This window comes from Anopheles darlingi, chromosome 3, assembly GCF_943734745.1.
Source record: "Anopheles darlingi chromosome 3, idAnoDarlMG_H_01, whole genome shotgun sequence".
In the NCBI taxonomy this organism is placed as follows: Eukaryota; Metazoa; Arthropoda; class Insecta; order Diptera; family Culicidae; genus Anopheles; species Anopheles darlingi.
Window position 1 is genome coordinate 52,736,770 of NC_064875.1, and position 12,772 is coordinate 52,749,541.

A 12,772-nucleotide genomic window follows, 5' to 3' on the forward strand; every position below is an offset into this window, starting at 1 on the left:
TTCATTTATGTCACTCCACGCCGAAATGATTGTTTTGATTTGGCTTATCACTCCCTCCCCGTGAATCACCAAAAGTGCCGGAGGTCATGGCGACGGAATTTTTGGCTGAAAACTGCGTCTGCGGACAGACCATCTTGCAGATCGTTGCGGAAGGCAATACCATCATCTGTGAGCTGCTGCGACTCAAGGATTACGTACCAGACGTTTTCCAGTACGTTTCTCGGGCGACGAACACGCCAGTCAAGGGACTCGCACTAATCGATGTCTGCTTTAACTTTAGCTTAAAGACCAAAGAGGAACAGCAAAAATATGGCGACATATTGAAGGACTTTAGCTACTTTCAAATAGCGGACAGCCAGGAGGCAAAAATTGAGGCGGATGCAAGGCTGCGGGCGATTGACGAGGAGCTGCGCGAGACCTATATCGTCACGCTGAACCGATTTTACGTCGTGTTTGAGAGCATCCACAAGTACGTGAAAGAGCTAAATGCGTTTCTCGAAGAGCTCAATGCCGGCCTTTTCATCCAGCAATCGATGGAGAAGGTGTTCCAAGATGAGGAGGGCAAGCAGCTAATGGTATGGGAACGAGCAAAGGAACACAACCTGAACACATTCTTTACTTAACGTAACATATTTCTTAACAAAACTGTTAATCATATATTCTCTACTTCCTTCCTTTCACAGTGTGAAGTACTGTATCTGTACGGAGTGATGTTGCTGGTAGTGGATCTGCACATTCCGGGGCTCGTGCGGGAGCGACTGCTAGTCGCCTACAATCGGTACAGTGCTCTGAAAACACACAGTGACAGTAGCATCGACGAGGTCTGCAAGTTGCTTCGCTCCACCGGGTTCAACGACGATGGCAACGAGGTACGCAAGACCACCAACTATCCCGAGGAATACTTCGCCCGCGTCCCCATCAATGCGCTCTACATCGAAATGGTGATCGGGCGGTTGCGATCCGACGATGTCTACAATCAAATCACCGTCTATCCGTTACCAGAGCAACGCTCGACCGCACTCGCCAACCAGGCGGGCATGCTGTATGTTTGTCTGTTCTTCTCAACCGCCCAAACGCTCCACTCGCAGCCTGCTCGGATGCGGGAAATTGTGGATAAGTTCTTCTCCGATAATTGGATCGTTTCGCTGTACATGGGTATCACGGTGAACCTGATCGGTAAGAGTCTCGAAAAAGGTCCGGTACATCCCCGTGAATCCTTCACTAACTTCCGCCTTCCTGTTACAGCGGCCTGGGAACCGTTTAAGGCGGCCAAAACGGCACTATCGAATACGCTGGACGCCGCCAACCTGAAGGACATCAGCCAACGGCAGAAGAAATCGATGGAGCACTTGCTGGGCCGAACACGCAACATTCTGCGCGAAGGCAATCTCACGGAACAGAAGCTACTCGATCACATGCCAAAGGTGATGGCACTGGTGCGCGAATGTAACATCACTCTGCGTTGGGTCATGCTGCACACCGGTGGAACTAGCTGCACGTTCGATGCTGCTTCGAAGAGGTGCCGGCAGGTGCGCGAATTGATCGAGTCGGAGATCGATTTTCGGCGTGGAGTACCGCTGTTCGAGCTGCTGCTCAACACGAGCCAGCTCGAGCTGGCCGTACGCGAGATGTTAAAACGTTTGCTCGAGGAAAAGGAGGAGCGCTGGGCTAGTTTCAGGCGCGAAGCAACGGACCGGATGACGGACCTTGCAGACGCGTTTTCTGGCGAGCGTCCGTTCGTAAAGACACGTAAGAACCCCAGCTTGGCGCGCTGTTTCGCAAACATGCGCAAAGAGATCGACGGACTGGGCCGAGAGGGGCAACATATCAATCAGACGGGCCGTACGATCATCCAACTGCTTCAGGCACTGGAGGAAGTGCAGGAACTGCACGATCTAAGCCGCAACATGCAGGTGAAGCAACATATTGTCGAGACGCGCCAGCTGCTTCACGAGCTGTTCCACACGATCGGCATCAAGGAGAATGATCTCATCAACCTGCAGCTTATCGGTGATTTTAGCTATGCCTGGCGGCTGATAGATCATTACACACCGCTCATGCAGGAAAATATTCGGCACCAGCCACGACTGGTGACCAAGCTACGCTCTACTTTCCTAAAGTTAGCATCCGCTCTTGAGATCCCGCTAATGCGCCTAAACCAAGCCGAATCAGCGAATCTGCTCGATGTATCACAGTACTACAGCAACGAGCTGGCAAACTTCGTGCGCAAAGTGGTGCAGATCATTCCGGAAACGATGTTCACGCTGCTGGCGCAGATCATCGAGCTGCAGACGAACGTGCTGCGGGAGCTACCGGCACGGCTCGAGCGTGAGCGCATGAAGGAGTACGCGCAGTTCGAAGAGCGATTCCAGATCGCCGAGTTAACGCACACCCTGTCCACCTTTACCGAAGGCATACTGGCGATGCAAACGACGCTCGTAGGTGTCGTGCAGCTCGATTCGAAAGCTCTGCTCGAGGGCGGTATACGTCGGAAGCTGGTAGAGAGCATTTCCGAAGCCTTTCACCAGCACCTAGTGTTCGGTGGGAAGGCCCGTGACGCCGAGCTGCTGCTAGGGAGGCTCGATGCACTGTATAAGCTGATGCACGGTTATCGTCGATCGTTCGCGTACGTGCAGGACTATCTGAACGTTCACTGCATGCGCATCTGGCATGAGGAGATACAACGGATTGTGCGCTTTAACGTGTCCCGGGAATGTCAGACACTCACAAAACGTATGAAACTAAACACCCCGGACCCACAAATCGACGAGGATAGTAGTGGTGGAGGTCAGGTGGTACCAATACCGATCTACAATCCGGTCGATATGGTCTCAGTCAACTTCATGGGTCGACTTGCTCGTGAAGTGATGCGCATTACGGATCCAAAGTATGGTTTCTCATTGAAGTTAGTGATTCCTATCTGTCTAGTGATTCCTATCTGTCTGCATCTTTCCAGGACTACAATTTACATTGATGTGTGCTCGAGCTGGTACGATTGCAAAGCGCCTCATCGGTTGCTGCTAACGAACAAGTTTGCCAGTAAAATCAATGACACGTTTGGACCGGCTGGACTTCTCGGGCTAGATGACGTTTATGGTGCGATGCTATATTCGGAGCTGCAAACGTTGCTCCATACGACCATTCCACTGAAGCTCCAGCAGGAACCAAACTGGAGCGAAACGTTGGCGACTCTAAAGGTCGACCTGGAAAGGTCGGATCTAGTGGAGAATCCATCTAAAACTTATGCCACGCTCACATCCACCGTTGCACGATTTCTGTCCGCCACCAACCTTCCGGAATTTGTACAAAAAGTCGGTCAGAAGCAAACACTACGCAGTCACATAGCACTCGAACTGAATTGTAGCTGCAAAATCAAAGCCACCAAACTGGAGGCTTCACTGAGGACGTTAAATGAGTAAGTAAATAGGTATGGGAGAGGGAGCGTAGCTTCCCCGTAGACGCAGATGTGATCAGAGTTCCCCTCTATTTCGACTATCACTAGTGCCATCATGTTGGACTTCAAGCGGCACCAGGAAGACGACAGTCAACAGGTACCACGAATCGAGCTAGCCACGGAACTCAACGCGTATCTGAGATACGCTGGACTGTATGATCCACTCCGGAAGGTGTACCTCAATCCGGACCCGGCATCGGTTCGTTTTGTGCCTCTGTTACTGTTTCTGTTCGTTGTGTCTACGCTTGGTACCGGCAAATGGCAGTACCTGGAGAACGTCGATAGCCTAGTGCCAAAGCGTAAAAATGATGCGCTCGATGGTCATCAGGTAGTGGTCGGTGTGCTGACTGTGCTCCGCCAGGGTGATGGTATTGAGCTGGAACTGTTTGTGCAGTACCTCTGCCAGTACGTGCTCTCCTTCGTCCATGCCAATCTTGAGTAAGTAATTCCCATCATAACATCAAACGGCTACAAAAGAATCCACGTAATGATCAATTTCCATCCATTTACGAACCAGGGCTAAGCAACCGGTTGGCACGGATGCCTTGTTTGGGTTGCGTTTCCTCGAAATCTTCAGCCGAATCGCCGACATCCCGCGGGACCATCTGGAGCAGTATCTCCCGGAGGTGGTGCTCGATCAGTACGTGCCGCAAGCGGAGAGTAAATGACATCAATCTCGATGCTTCCCTTACCTCCAATAAATACGCTCGATATGTGGTTTTGTTATTCCATTTTTTATCCTCAAAAAACATTGTTTCACTTTTCCAGTTCAGGGGTGCTTATCACAATCAACTGATAAGGAATTGTATGTGTGTGGATGTGTTAAGTAACGATTACCTTCTTCGTCCGATAGGGGCTCACTGGGGACACTCGGTACGCCGTAAGTATCCTTTGCCGGATGGGAGTGAAACGGTGGTAACACCTGCAGGGAATAGCTCGGCCAGCTGCTCATCCTTGACGGTTGGTAGCACCATGCATGCTTCGCCCTGACGCCAGTCCGCCGGTGTCGCCACCTTGCGATTGTCGGTCAATTGCATGGAATCGATGGTGCGCAGGATTTCGCAAAAGTTCCGTCCCGTTGTAGCCGGATAAAGGATGAGCAGACGCAGCTTCTTGCTCGGATCAATCACGAACACAGCACGACAGGTCAGCGGTAGTCCGGCCGCACCAATCTCGTCCCGATCGAGCATGTTCAGCTTGACGGCTAGTTCGCGTTTTGCATCGTCAATTATGGGGAAGGGGAATTCTGTATCACCATCTGCTACGCCGGATGACTCCTGCTGTTGTCCACTGTACGCCTTAATGTCCTCGATCCATCCTCGATGCGAAGCGACCGAGTCGCAGGAAAGCGCGATCGGTTTTATGTTCCGTTTGGCGAACTCCGGGATCAGCTTCGAAACTGCCGCCAATTCTGTCGTGCAGACCGGCGTGTAGTCGGCCGGGTGCGAAAACAGGATCGCCCAGCTATCGCCCATCCACTGATGAAAATCTATCGAACCGATTGTGGTGTCTGCCGTGAAGTTGGGAAACGGATCACCTAGATTTAGGGCCATTTTTCGGATTTGGATGAAACACAGATTGCTCGTGAGTAGCGCGGAATAAAAGATACGAACGTGCCGTTGCCACTTGATTACACCTTCCGCTGGAGTAACTGTCAAACTCAAGGTTGAGGCGTAATGTTTGAATTGTGCTGTTACTATTTCCGTTGCATTCTCCGTTTTTACTAAAACGCTGGTAAAACAGGTAAATGGAACTGCAGATCGTTGTTCATCGTTGTTGCATCATTGTTGCATGAGTAATATTTACGTGATACGACTCAACAAGCATTCAGCAGTGATGATATGTAAGTGACAAATTTATCATCGTGAAAAAAAATACTTAACTTGGGCCCGTGCTGACCCGGAAAAAGTATGTTGGCGTGCAAATGATCATTTGGTGCTGAAAGGAATTAAAACAACATTTAAACTAACACTTTGTACAATTTATTGAGCATAGCAATTGTTCGAAATGACTATCGGCTAACGCCTATTAGAGTTTCCTATCCTCTTACATTACTGCCTTATTTTCCCAATCTCACTGCGTGCGGCATCCTCTTGTATCTAAAGCACAGATATTACTATCTGTATTTTTGTTTAAAAAACATCCAGATGAAGATTATCATTTGAATAATCAAAATGTAATGCTTAATCGATAGACTTCTCATGAAAACTAGTATTTAGAAATGGTTCACTTATTAGCCGTGGCCACACGGGGCGAAAACTCTAGCGCAAACGAAAAAATGAATGCCAAAACGTTTACGCTTGCCGTTTACATGCTGTCAAACGATTATTGGTCCGTGGAGCGTAAAACCTAGCGTAAAAGCTTTTTGCAAACGGTAGGGCTCACAATATGTTCTTTTTGTGGTTTACATCGACAGTGAGTGATCATTGCTAGTGTATTCAATCCTTTTCTTCAAAAAAACGATTTTAATTTCCTCAACCCGGCCATGTAAACATATCGAAGCGCAAAAGTTTTGGCATTATTTTTTTCGTTTGCGCTAGAGTTTTCGCCCCGTGTGGCCACGGCTATTCAAACTACGATTTTTGCACTTTAACAGTTCAACTTCTACGTATACGCCTTAGCTATCCGATATATGGGTCCGGGTAGTAGAACGAACATTTTTTTATCGTACACGCAGGTACGGTAGAGCTCGCTCTTTCTAGGCACTGTTCGGTTGGAAGGATGCGATGGTATATAAACCATCTTTAAAAATACCTCAATAACAATAAAAAATAACATGTCGTACAAACTATCAATTAACAACTGATGATAGGAGTAAGATGGAAAGGTTAGATCACTTGATCACCCATCAGTTAGTAATCCAATTACGATTTGTTGAATACTCGAGGCTAGCTTCTTTACAGTAAACCTCCCTTACTGATAAATTCCCTAAACTTTTGCTGACACTCTGGTGTTTCCCATTGCTTGACGTGCTGCTTTTGCTCCTGTGTCAGAACCGCGTCCAGGTTGGTGATCAAATCGTGCCGGAGATGATACTTTATCGATTGCATAGCCTGTTGGAAAGGATAAAACATAATGAACAATAAAATAGTAAAACACACCAACCGCCATAAACTTTGCACAACGCAGGAAAATAATACATAAATTGAATCAAGTTATTTCAGCCCTGACGAATATATTTCGACTGGGACTATTTTTCAGCAAAATGCTGGAGTTTAAGCGAACACTGCTCAGCCTGAAATGTGACAACTTCATCTAAACGTGCTATATTTATCCTCCACTGCAATCTAGAGTATAGAAGATCATATGCAGCAAACGAAATCGGGCAGTGACGTAGATGAAACATAATTGGATCTATAAATAGTAACTGATAGCCTCTATAAGCTAGAATGGCAAGGCAACATTTCATTCCAACGAAACAATAATCATAGAATAGTGGGGGCAATTTATGTGATAAACATCAATATCGCATCAGTCCATTGAATACCAAATACCGTTCAAATTCTGTGCGATAGGCAATCGACAAAAAGTTAACCCGGACCCGGACGTCGAGATGAAACTCAGAGCCAGGTGCATCCACTCACGATCCCTCGTTTGCTCGATCAAATATCTCGTGTTTGTTTATTTATGTCTCCGGCAGCATGTCTAAAGTGCCATGCATCATGCCATGCATCATGCCATGCCAGCATGCCCTGTTCGACGGGCCGCATCGGGTTGTATCGCATCGCTTTTCGTCATTGCTTGTTGGCGCGTTTGGTATAGGGATCGGTTCACTTCATAGTTGAGCGGCCGTCGATGGTAGAGGCTGTTGATTCGCCATCATCATCGTCGCGCGACTCATTTTATTGACATCATCAACCATAGAAAAGTAACAACTTTAAGTTTTGCTTCTCCGCCAAAGGGAAAGAAGAAAACGACCGGGAACCGTTTAGCATCATTTGACGCCACCATCGCCAATAGCAGGGACCAGCAGGGGTTCCCCTCTTTTTTGAAACAAACAGACGAAACAGATTGCTACCCGCTGTTTGAAGTGGCACGCTACTGACTGCAGGTGGTTGGAGGGAGAGTCCGAAACATTTAAACGTCTCTTTGGCAGATGCTCCTGCTCCCTCTGCATACGCTAGGGGGCCATATGTCGACAATGATCACTTTCTGGCCGATCGACTTGGCGAAATTAAAGTTCGCACGCCTTTTTGTAACGTGCGTCTCCTTCGTCTCCCCGCTTTCCATATGCTGACGAGCAGTCTCTATTCGGTTCATTTGGCAATTTTGGCGCACGATCAGCAGACGATTTGGAACGGTTACTGGTCGAAGCAGTAGCACGAGCGGTTTCAGTCGGTTAATAGCGTTTTACCGCTTCACACACGCAGCGTGCATCTCTGAACTGTTGCACTGCAGATTGCGCGCGCTAGTCTCTCGATCATTCCAAGACTGTGCTACGTCACTGACTAACACGTGCAGATGGGTAGTACTATTCGACGATTTTGGTGGTGGAGGATAACGATTATCGCGTTAGTGGCGATCGTCTCAGAATCAGCCGACCATCGAGTCCGTGCCTATCGCTATAATTACGAAGATTATGTAAGACACAAATATCGAGGTAAAAACCACACCGCAGGATTAAGCGTGTGATCGTTAATCTTTAAACCACTTATGCAGGATACGATGATAGGCACGTGCCGGGAGCACGAGGTGTGCAACATCGTGCACCATCGTCACTGGATGCCCAGTACGGTGGATAAAATATGTCGCTGCCCGCTGAACACACCGAGCTGTCCAGTCGTCCATACTCGCCACGGGAACATTATGAACGTGAACAGCCGCACACAGATGAAATTCTGCGCTCCACTGACCTCGTTGCGGCCATGCCGCGATGGGGAGGTAGCACTCCGTCGCAAAACCCTCTACCAATCGTACGGCGTTAAGAATGTATCGATCGTAGTCGACTGTTTGTGTGATCACCGGCAGAGTCACTGGAGCTTTCATAACCGCTCTGCGGAGGATTTCAACGATGCTCGCCATCTGATCACGGTGGTACAGCATTACAAGTGCGTCGGTAGGTAGAGCAAAATTCGCTTTCTTTTTTCTAGCCGATCGTTTTGATAGAAATGTATCATTACTTATTTATTCTTATTGCTTTACGGCAAGTGTAGCCATGAAGCGCTGTGCACCGCACGAGTTTTGTGGATATGGCAGGCAGGACTATGGGTTCATCTACCACCGGTGCACCTGTCCCATGGCGCACCAGTGCAAATTCGATCTTGACGAGTATGAGAATGAAGTGAGCGAACTGTTTTACCAGGGTCCAGCCTACATCGCACGATGCGTTCCAATCTATGATTACGATTGGTGGTAAGGGACGCATGGAAGGAAAGCAGCAGAAGCAGCTGAGGGCGTCACGCCAAGCAGGCGTGGAGTTGCGGGAGACTTACCTGGCTAGATTGAGCGGCCACCATTTTCGTCAGCAATTGAGCCCGGACAAGAAGACGATTCGGTTCCACATGCTCCGTGATCAACCCGTACTCGAGTGCATTCTGACAGAAGATCCGTTTGCCCAGCAACAGCAAATCGGTATGCTGTTGCCGAATGTTAGTGTTTGTATTTGTGCGAAAAAAGCGAAACGTAAAAAAACATACCGGATTTAGATAGAAGATAGTGTATAGGGAGATAGCTTGTGTTCCGTGATCATCACGAGTGTAAAGACTTACCGCTTTTGGTTGCAACATTCGACAGCTGGAAAATGCTTTCAGGCACTCCGGTAGATACCCAAAGTGTCCGTAAGGTGCCATAAAGCTAGTGCCAGTCTGGGCGACTACGACATCGAATACAGGCAAAAGCATCACGCCCAGCCCAAGCACATCGCCGTGCACGGCTGCTATGATTGGTTTGGTGAAGCACAGAAGCGTTTTTAAGAATATTCTGCAAATAGTAAACACGAAGCTGTAGTTAGAACAAAAGAAACGAATATTACACACCCATTCGAAGGGTTACGCACCTTAGACACTCGCTCAACTCTAGCGTTGCAGTATTCAGCTCAGGCCCTTCTGTCCGTATCAGATACCCGATGTCCAGCCCACGGCTAAAGTCAGATCCCTCTGAGCATATCAGAACCGCCTTTATGGATGAATCGTTCTCGAATAATGGAAACAATTCTGTAAGCTCCTTCATGACCTGTATTATGAAAATATATACGTAAAAAGGTTACTTAGTAGCGCAGTTTGAAAAACTCTCTACTCGACTTACTGTACACGAGAAAACATTCTGCAACGCTTCCTTGGCTTTACCCGCCTGAGGCAAAACTCCACACGAATTGAGTCGCACCTCGACGTAGGATCCACTCTTGGAGCATGTAACTTGCTTTAACTGTTCAACACACTTGTTTAATGTTTCATCAAATCCGTTTAACAACGCTCCCGTTCGCGTTGGTCCAACCTGTTTGATACGAGGCTTCTTTGGTATCGGTTTACTGTCACTCGGTGGGGAAGAAGTAATTAGTTCAGCTTCCTTCCGTTGATATTCTGATGGTGGTTCGGGTTTCACAATTTTTCCCTTTAGCGCTTTACTCATAATGTTCTTCATGTTGCTTAACAGCTTGGCATCCACGATGGGCACTGGCTTTGGTGTGGCGGTATTTGTAGGCTTCGCAAACACTTCCTCATCATCGCCGAGGGACTTCTTTTTGGACTCGCTAGGCGGCGATGACTTTATGGTTACCTCCTGCCCGGGCGGACACTCAACACTTAACCGCCTGGGACTGTCACAGCTCGAATAAGAACTGTTCGAACGGCGACGAATGATCATGGCATCGTCGCCGCCCGGCGTATTGTACACGTAATCCCAGCTTTTTGTTGCCGATGTGTTTCTTCTCTTCCTGCCCGGTCCGGCAGCGGTCCCACGAAGAGGTTTCGCTGAACCATTATTGCTGTGGAAGCTACTGTTAGGGCTTGTGGGTTTCTTTATCTTGAGTTCGGGAAGTGCGTCAGACAGGGTATTGGTACTACCTTTGTTCGTACCGATCGTCTGCGGTATGACCGGGGAAGGAGTGGGGACACGTTTCGGCCGTACGCGAACGCCAGCCACGGAAGTCATCTCGCTCGGAGATTTACCCTGCTTGATAACCGCATCGGTGATAATCTTCGCTTTCGCCTGTAGTTTCTCCTCCTCGTCACTCGTATCGACCGCGGCACCTTTGAGTAGATCCGTGTGTGTCGTTTCGCATTCAACCTCGTACAGCATGTTAATGGCACCCTCATCCCCCAGCAGCTTTTCAATTTCATTTTTACGTTTTTTCGAGGCTTTTGCATCGGTCGCCTGCGGCAATGGCGGTTCCATCATAGTAGCATCGTTCGGCTTGCTCGGTTCCGGTGTGATCGCTCGCTTACGCTGTGGGACAATGGTTGGGGCCCGCTGAGATCGATCTTCGATCATGTGCACAGCGACGGAATCGGCACGTTTCCGGATTCGTATGCGTCCTTCCTGGTGCATTTTTGGTATACTGCTGGCGGCAGTAATTGGCACTTCGGAGCGATTCGATTTCACTAGCACTGAAAACGGTACCGTTGCATCTGATGGATCCCATATGATCTTCTTCTTAACCAATCGTTTCGGTGGTTCTGCTGTTGGCTGTTCCGAAATGCTCGGTTGCTGAACGATTTCGGGTCGCTCCGGTAAAGGTTTGGCAATCGATTGTGTTTTCTCAGCCTTAATGGGCAAAGTGCTTCCGATTACATCGTCATCCCAGTCCGAAACTAGCGAATCAATCAATTCCTTCTTCGTCCCTGTCGCTTTTGAAGTACTGTTGGCAGGAGACGGTTTAGATGATTTTACTAACTTTCTGTTAGCCATCACATCTGAGTGTTCCGCTGTTTTCGGCACTATTCTGTTCACCGTAGGTAAGATGTTGGATTTGGGCTTGGGGAACAATATTTCATCTCCTTTTACCTTTGCAAACTCATCCTTCACCTTTCCTACCATCATTACCGGTGAATTCGACTTCTTTGGAATAGGCCGTATCGTCGTTTGGCCTAGAATTGTCACCTGAGGAGATTTCACCGGCAGTAGCTCCTCCGCCTGCTGCTGTTTTTGTGTTGCATCTTTAATTTTGGGTGGTCCTGCTAAGTCATTCGACTTCTTCACCGCAGATTGCACCGTACCTGATTTTGCAAGGTCTGGTTTCTGCTTTGGTCGTCCTCTCTTCTGTGGGGGCGGGAGGTTTGCCATTTGCCTACGTGCGATTTCTTTTTCCCGTTCCAGTTGCGCCTGTTGCAGCTCATCACCGTTCACGATCACAATCTGCATCTCCTCGAACATGCTATCGTCATCGACAGCACTCGTCTCACCACTCTCTGCGATATCGACCACCCGCCGTATCTGCACATCGTTACCCTCGAGAATGGCGATCAAATCGTGATCTTCCAGCTCGGCCTCCTTCGTTGCGGTCACAGGAACCGGTGTTGCAGGAATTTCGGTACTGAGTATGAGATCCGGCGGGATCTCTATAATACCGCTTGTGTCGACGATCTCATCGGCCGGTTGTGGATTTAACGGTTTCGCCTCAATCGTTTTGCTTAATCGACTGCGAATCTTGTTTATCAGATCCTCCTTCGACGGTAGCTGAATCACTGGTTTTACACCGTCCTTTACCAATTCAGTAGATGACTTTGCTACAATTTTGTCTTTTGTAACAGCATTTGGTTTATCCGCCTGCAGCGAGGTTTCGGGTGTTGCCTATGATGGCCAATAAAAAATAATCATTAGTTTGCACTCTACCCAAACCCAACCACTCCACAAACTAAACATCTTTCCTACTTTTGAAATCTTCAGCGTGGAATCTGAACGTCGATCGGGCTTGGGTCCTTCCTGCGAACGCTTCGTGGCTGGTTCGAGTGTGGTCAAAATTTTGTTTTCATCATCGCTCAACAAGCAAACGTCTTCTGCTGGTGTGGCCGCCTTGATCGCGGGTCCCGCCGTACCATATAAAGCGTCGTCGGAAACCACATCACCTAGATTGCTGGTATCGGGAGCAGTGAGTCGCACCTCGCGATCATCCCTATCCATTTTGGGATTTACTTGCTTCGCCGAGATGCTCATGATCGTGGATATTTCAAATGTAATCTCCTATGATAAGAAAGCAACAACATCGGCGCGAAGATGCACTCCTAGCGATATTCCTTGCCAGAAGCGTACTCAAAAGCCCTTGTGAGCGTTCGCGCGTCGTCGTCGAATTATCGTAGCGGGCGAGCAAGCCAAAAGCAACCAAAAGTAAGTGCCCCCTTATCACACACTTATAGATTTTCTGTTAGACTAATTCGCCCTACA

At 48.4% G+C, this 12,772-nt stretch overlaps 4 protein-coding genes across 4 annotated transcripts in view; 2 read left to right on the forward strand and 2 right to left on the reverse strand.

Annotated features, from left to right (window-relative positions):
* The first annotated feature begins 29 nt into the window (after positions 1 to 29).
* LOC125957308 (WASH complex subunit 5) lies at positions 30 to 4,166 on the forward strand. The gene is made up of 7 exons (XM_049689927.1): positions 30 to 211; positions 281 to 575; positions 684 to 1,176; positions 1,246 to 2,887; positions 2,957 to 3,415; positions 3,503 to 3,892; positions 3,972 to 4,166. The coding sequence occupies exons 1-7, from the start codon at positions 87 to 89 to the stop codon at positions 4,120 to 4,122; spliced, it is 3,555 nt and encodes a 1,184-aa protein (XP_049545884.1). The 5' UTR covers positions 30 to 86; the 3' UTR covers positions 4,123 to 4,166.
* Positions 4,167 to 4,169: 3 nt separating this feature from the next.
* On the reverse strand, positions 4,170 to 5,107 carry LOC125957350 (peroxiredoxin-6). Its single transcript, XM_049690000.1, has one exon. The coding sequence runs from the start codon at positions 5,005 to 5,007 to the stop codon at positions 4,312 to 4,314; it is 696 nt and encodes a 231-aa protein (XP_049545957.1). The 5' UTR covers positions 5,008 to 5,107; the 3' UTR covers positions 4,170 to 4,311.
* Positions 5,108 to 5,419: 312 nt separating this feature from the next.
* The window catches only part of LOC125957309 (uncharacterized), a 7,416-nt gene continuing 63 nt past the window's right edge, over positions 5,420 to 12,772 (reverse strand). Inside the window, exons 1-6 of the mRNA XM_049689928.1 lie at positions 12,263 to 12,772; positions 9,698 to 12,181; positions 9,450 to 9,625; positions 9,163 to 9,373; positions 8,887 to 9,030; positions 5,420 to 6,507 (exon numbers count right to left, since the gene is read on the reverse strand). The exon at positions 12,263 to 12,772 is cut by the window's right edge and continues 63 nt beyond it. Coding sequence (XP_049545885.1) covers positions 6,352 to 6,507; positions 8,887 to 9,030; positions 9,163 to 9,373; positions 9,450 to 9,625; positions 9,698 to 12,181; positions 12,263 to 12,544 — 3,453 coding nt within the window. The 5' untranslated portion in view covers positions 12,545 to 12,772 and the 3' untranslated portion in view covers positions 5,420 to 6,351. The remainder of the gene's footprint in view (positions 6,508 to 8,886; positions 9,031 to 9,162; positions 9,374 to 9,449; positions 9,626 to 9,697; positions 12,182 to 12,262) is intronic.
* On the forward strand, positions 7,714 to 8,879 carry LOC125957349 (uncharacterized). Its single transcript, XM_049689999.1, has 3 exons — positions 7,714 to 8,035; positions 8,114 to 8,510; positions 8,608 to 8,879. The coding sequence occupies exons 1-3, from the start codon at positions 7,916 to 7,918 to the stop codon at positions 8,808 to 8,810; spliced, it is 720 nt and encodes a 239-aa protein (XP_049545956.1). The 5' UTR covers positions 7,714 to 7,915; the 3' UTR covers positions 8,811 to 8,879.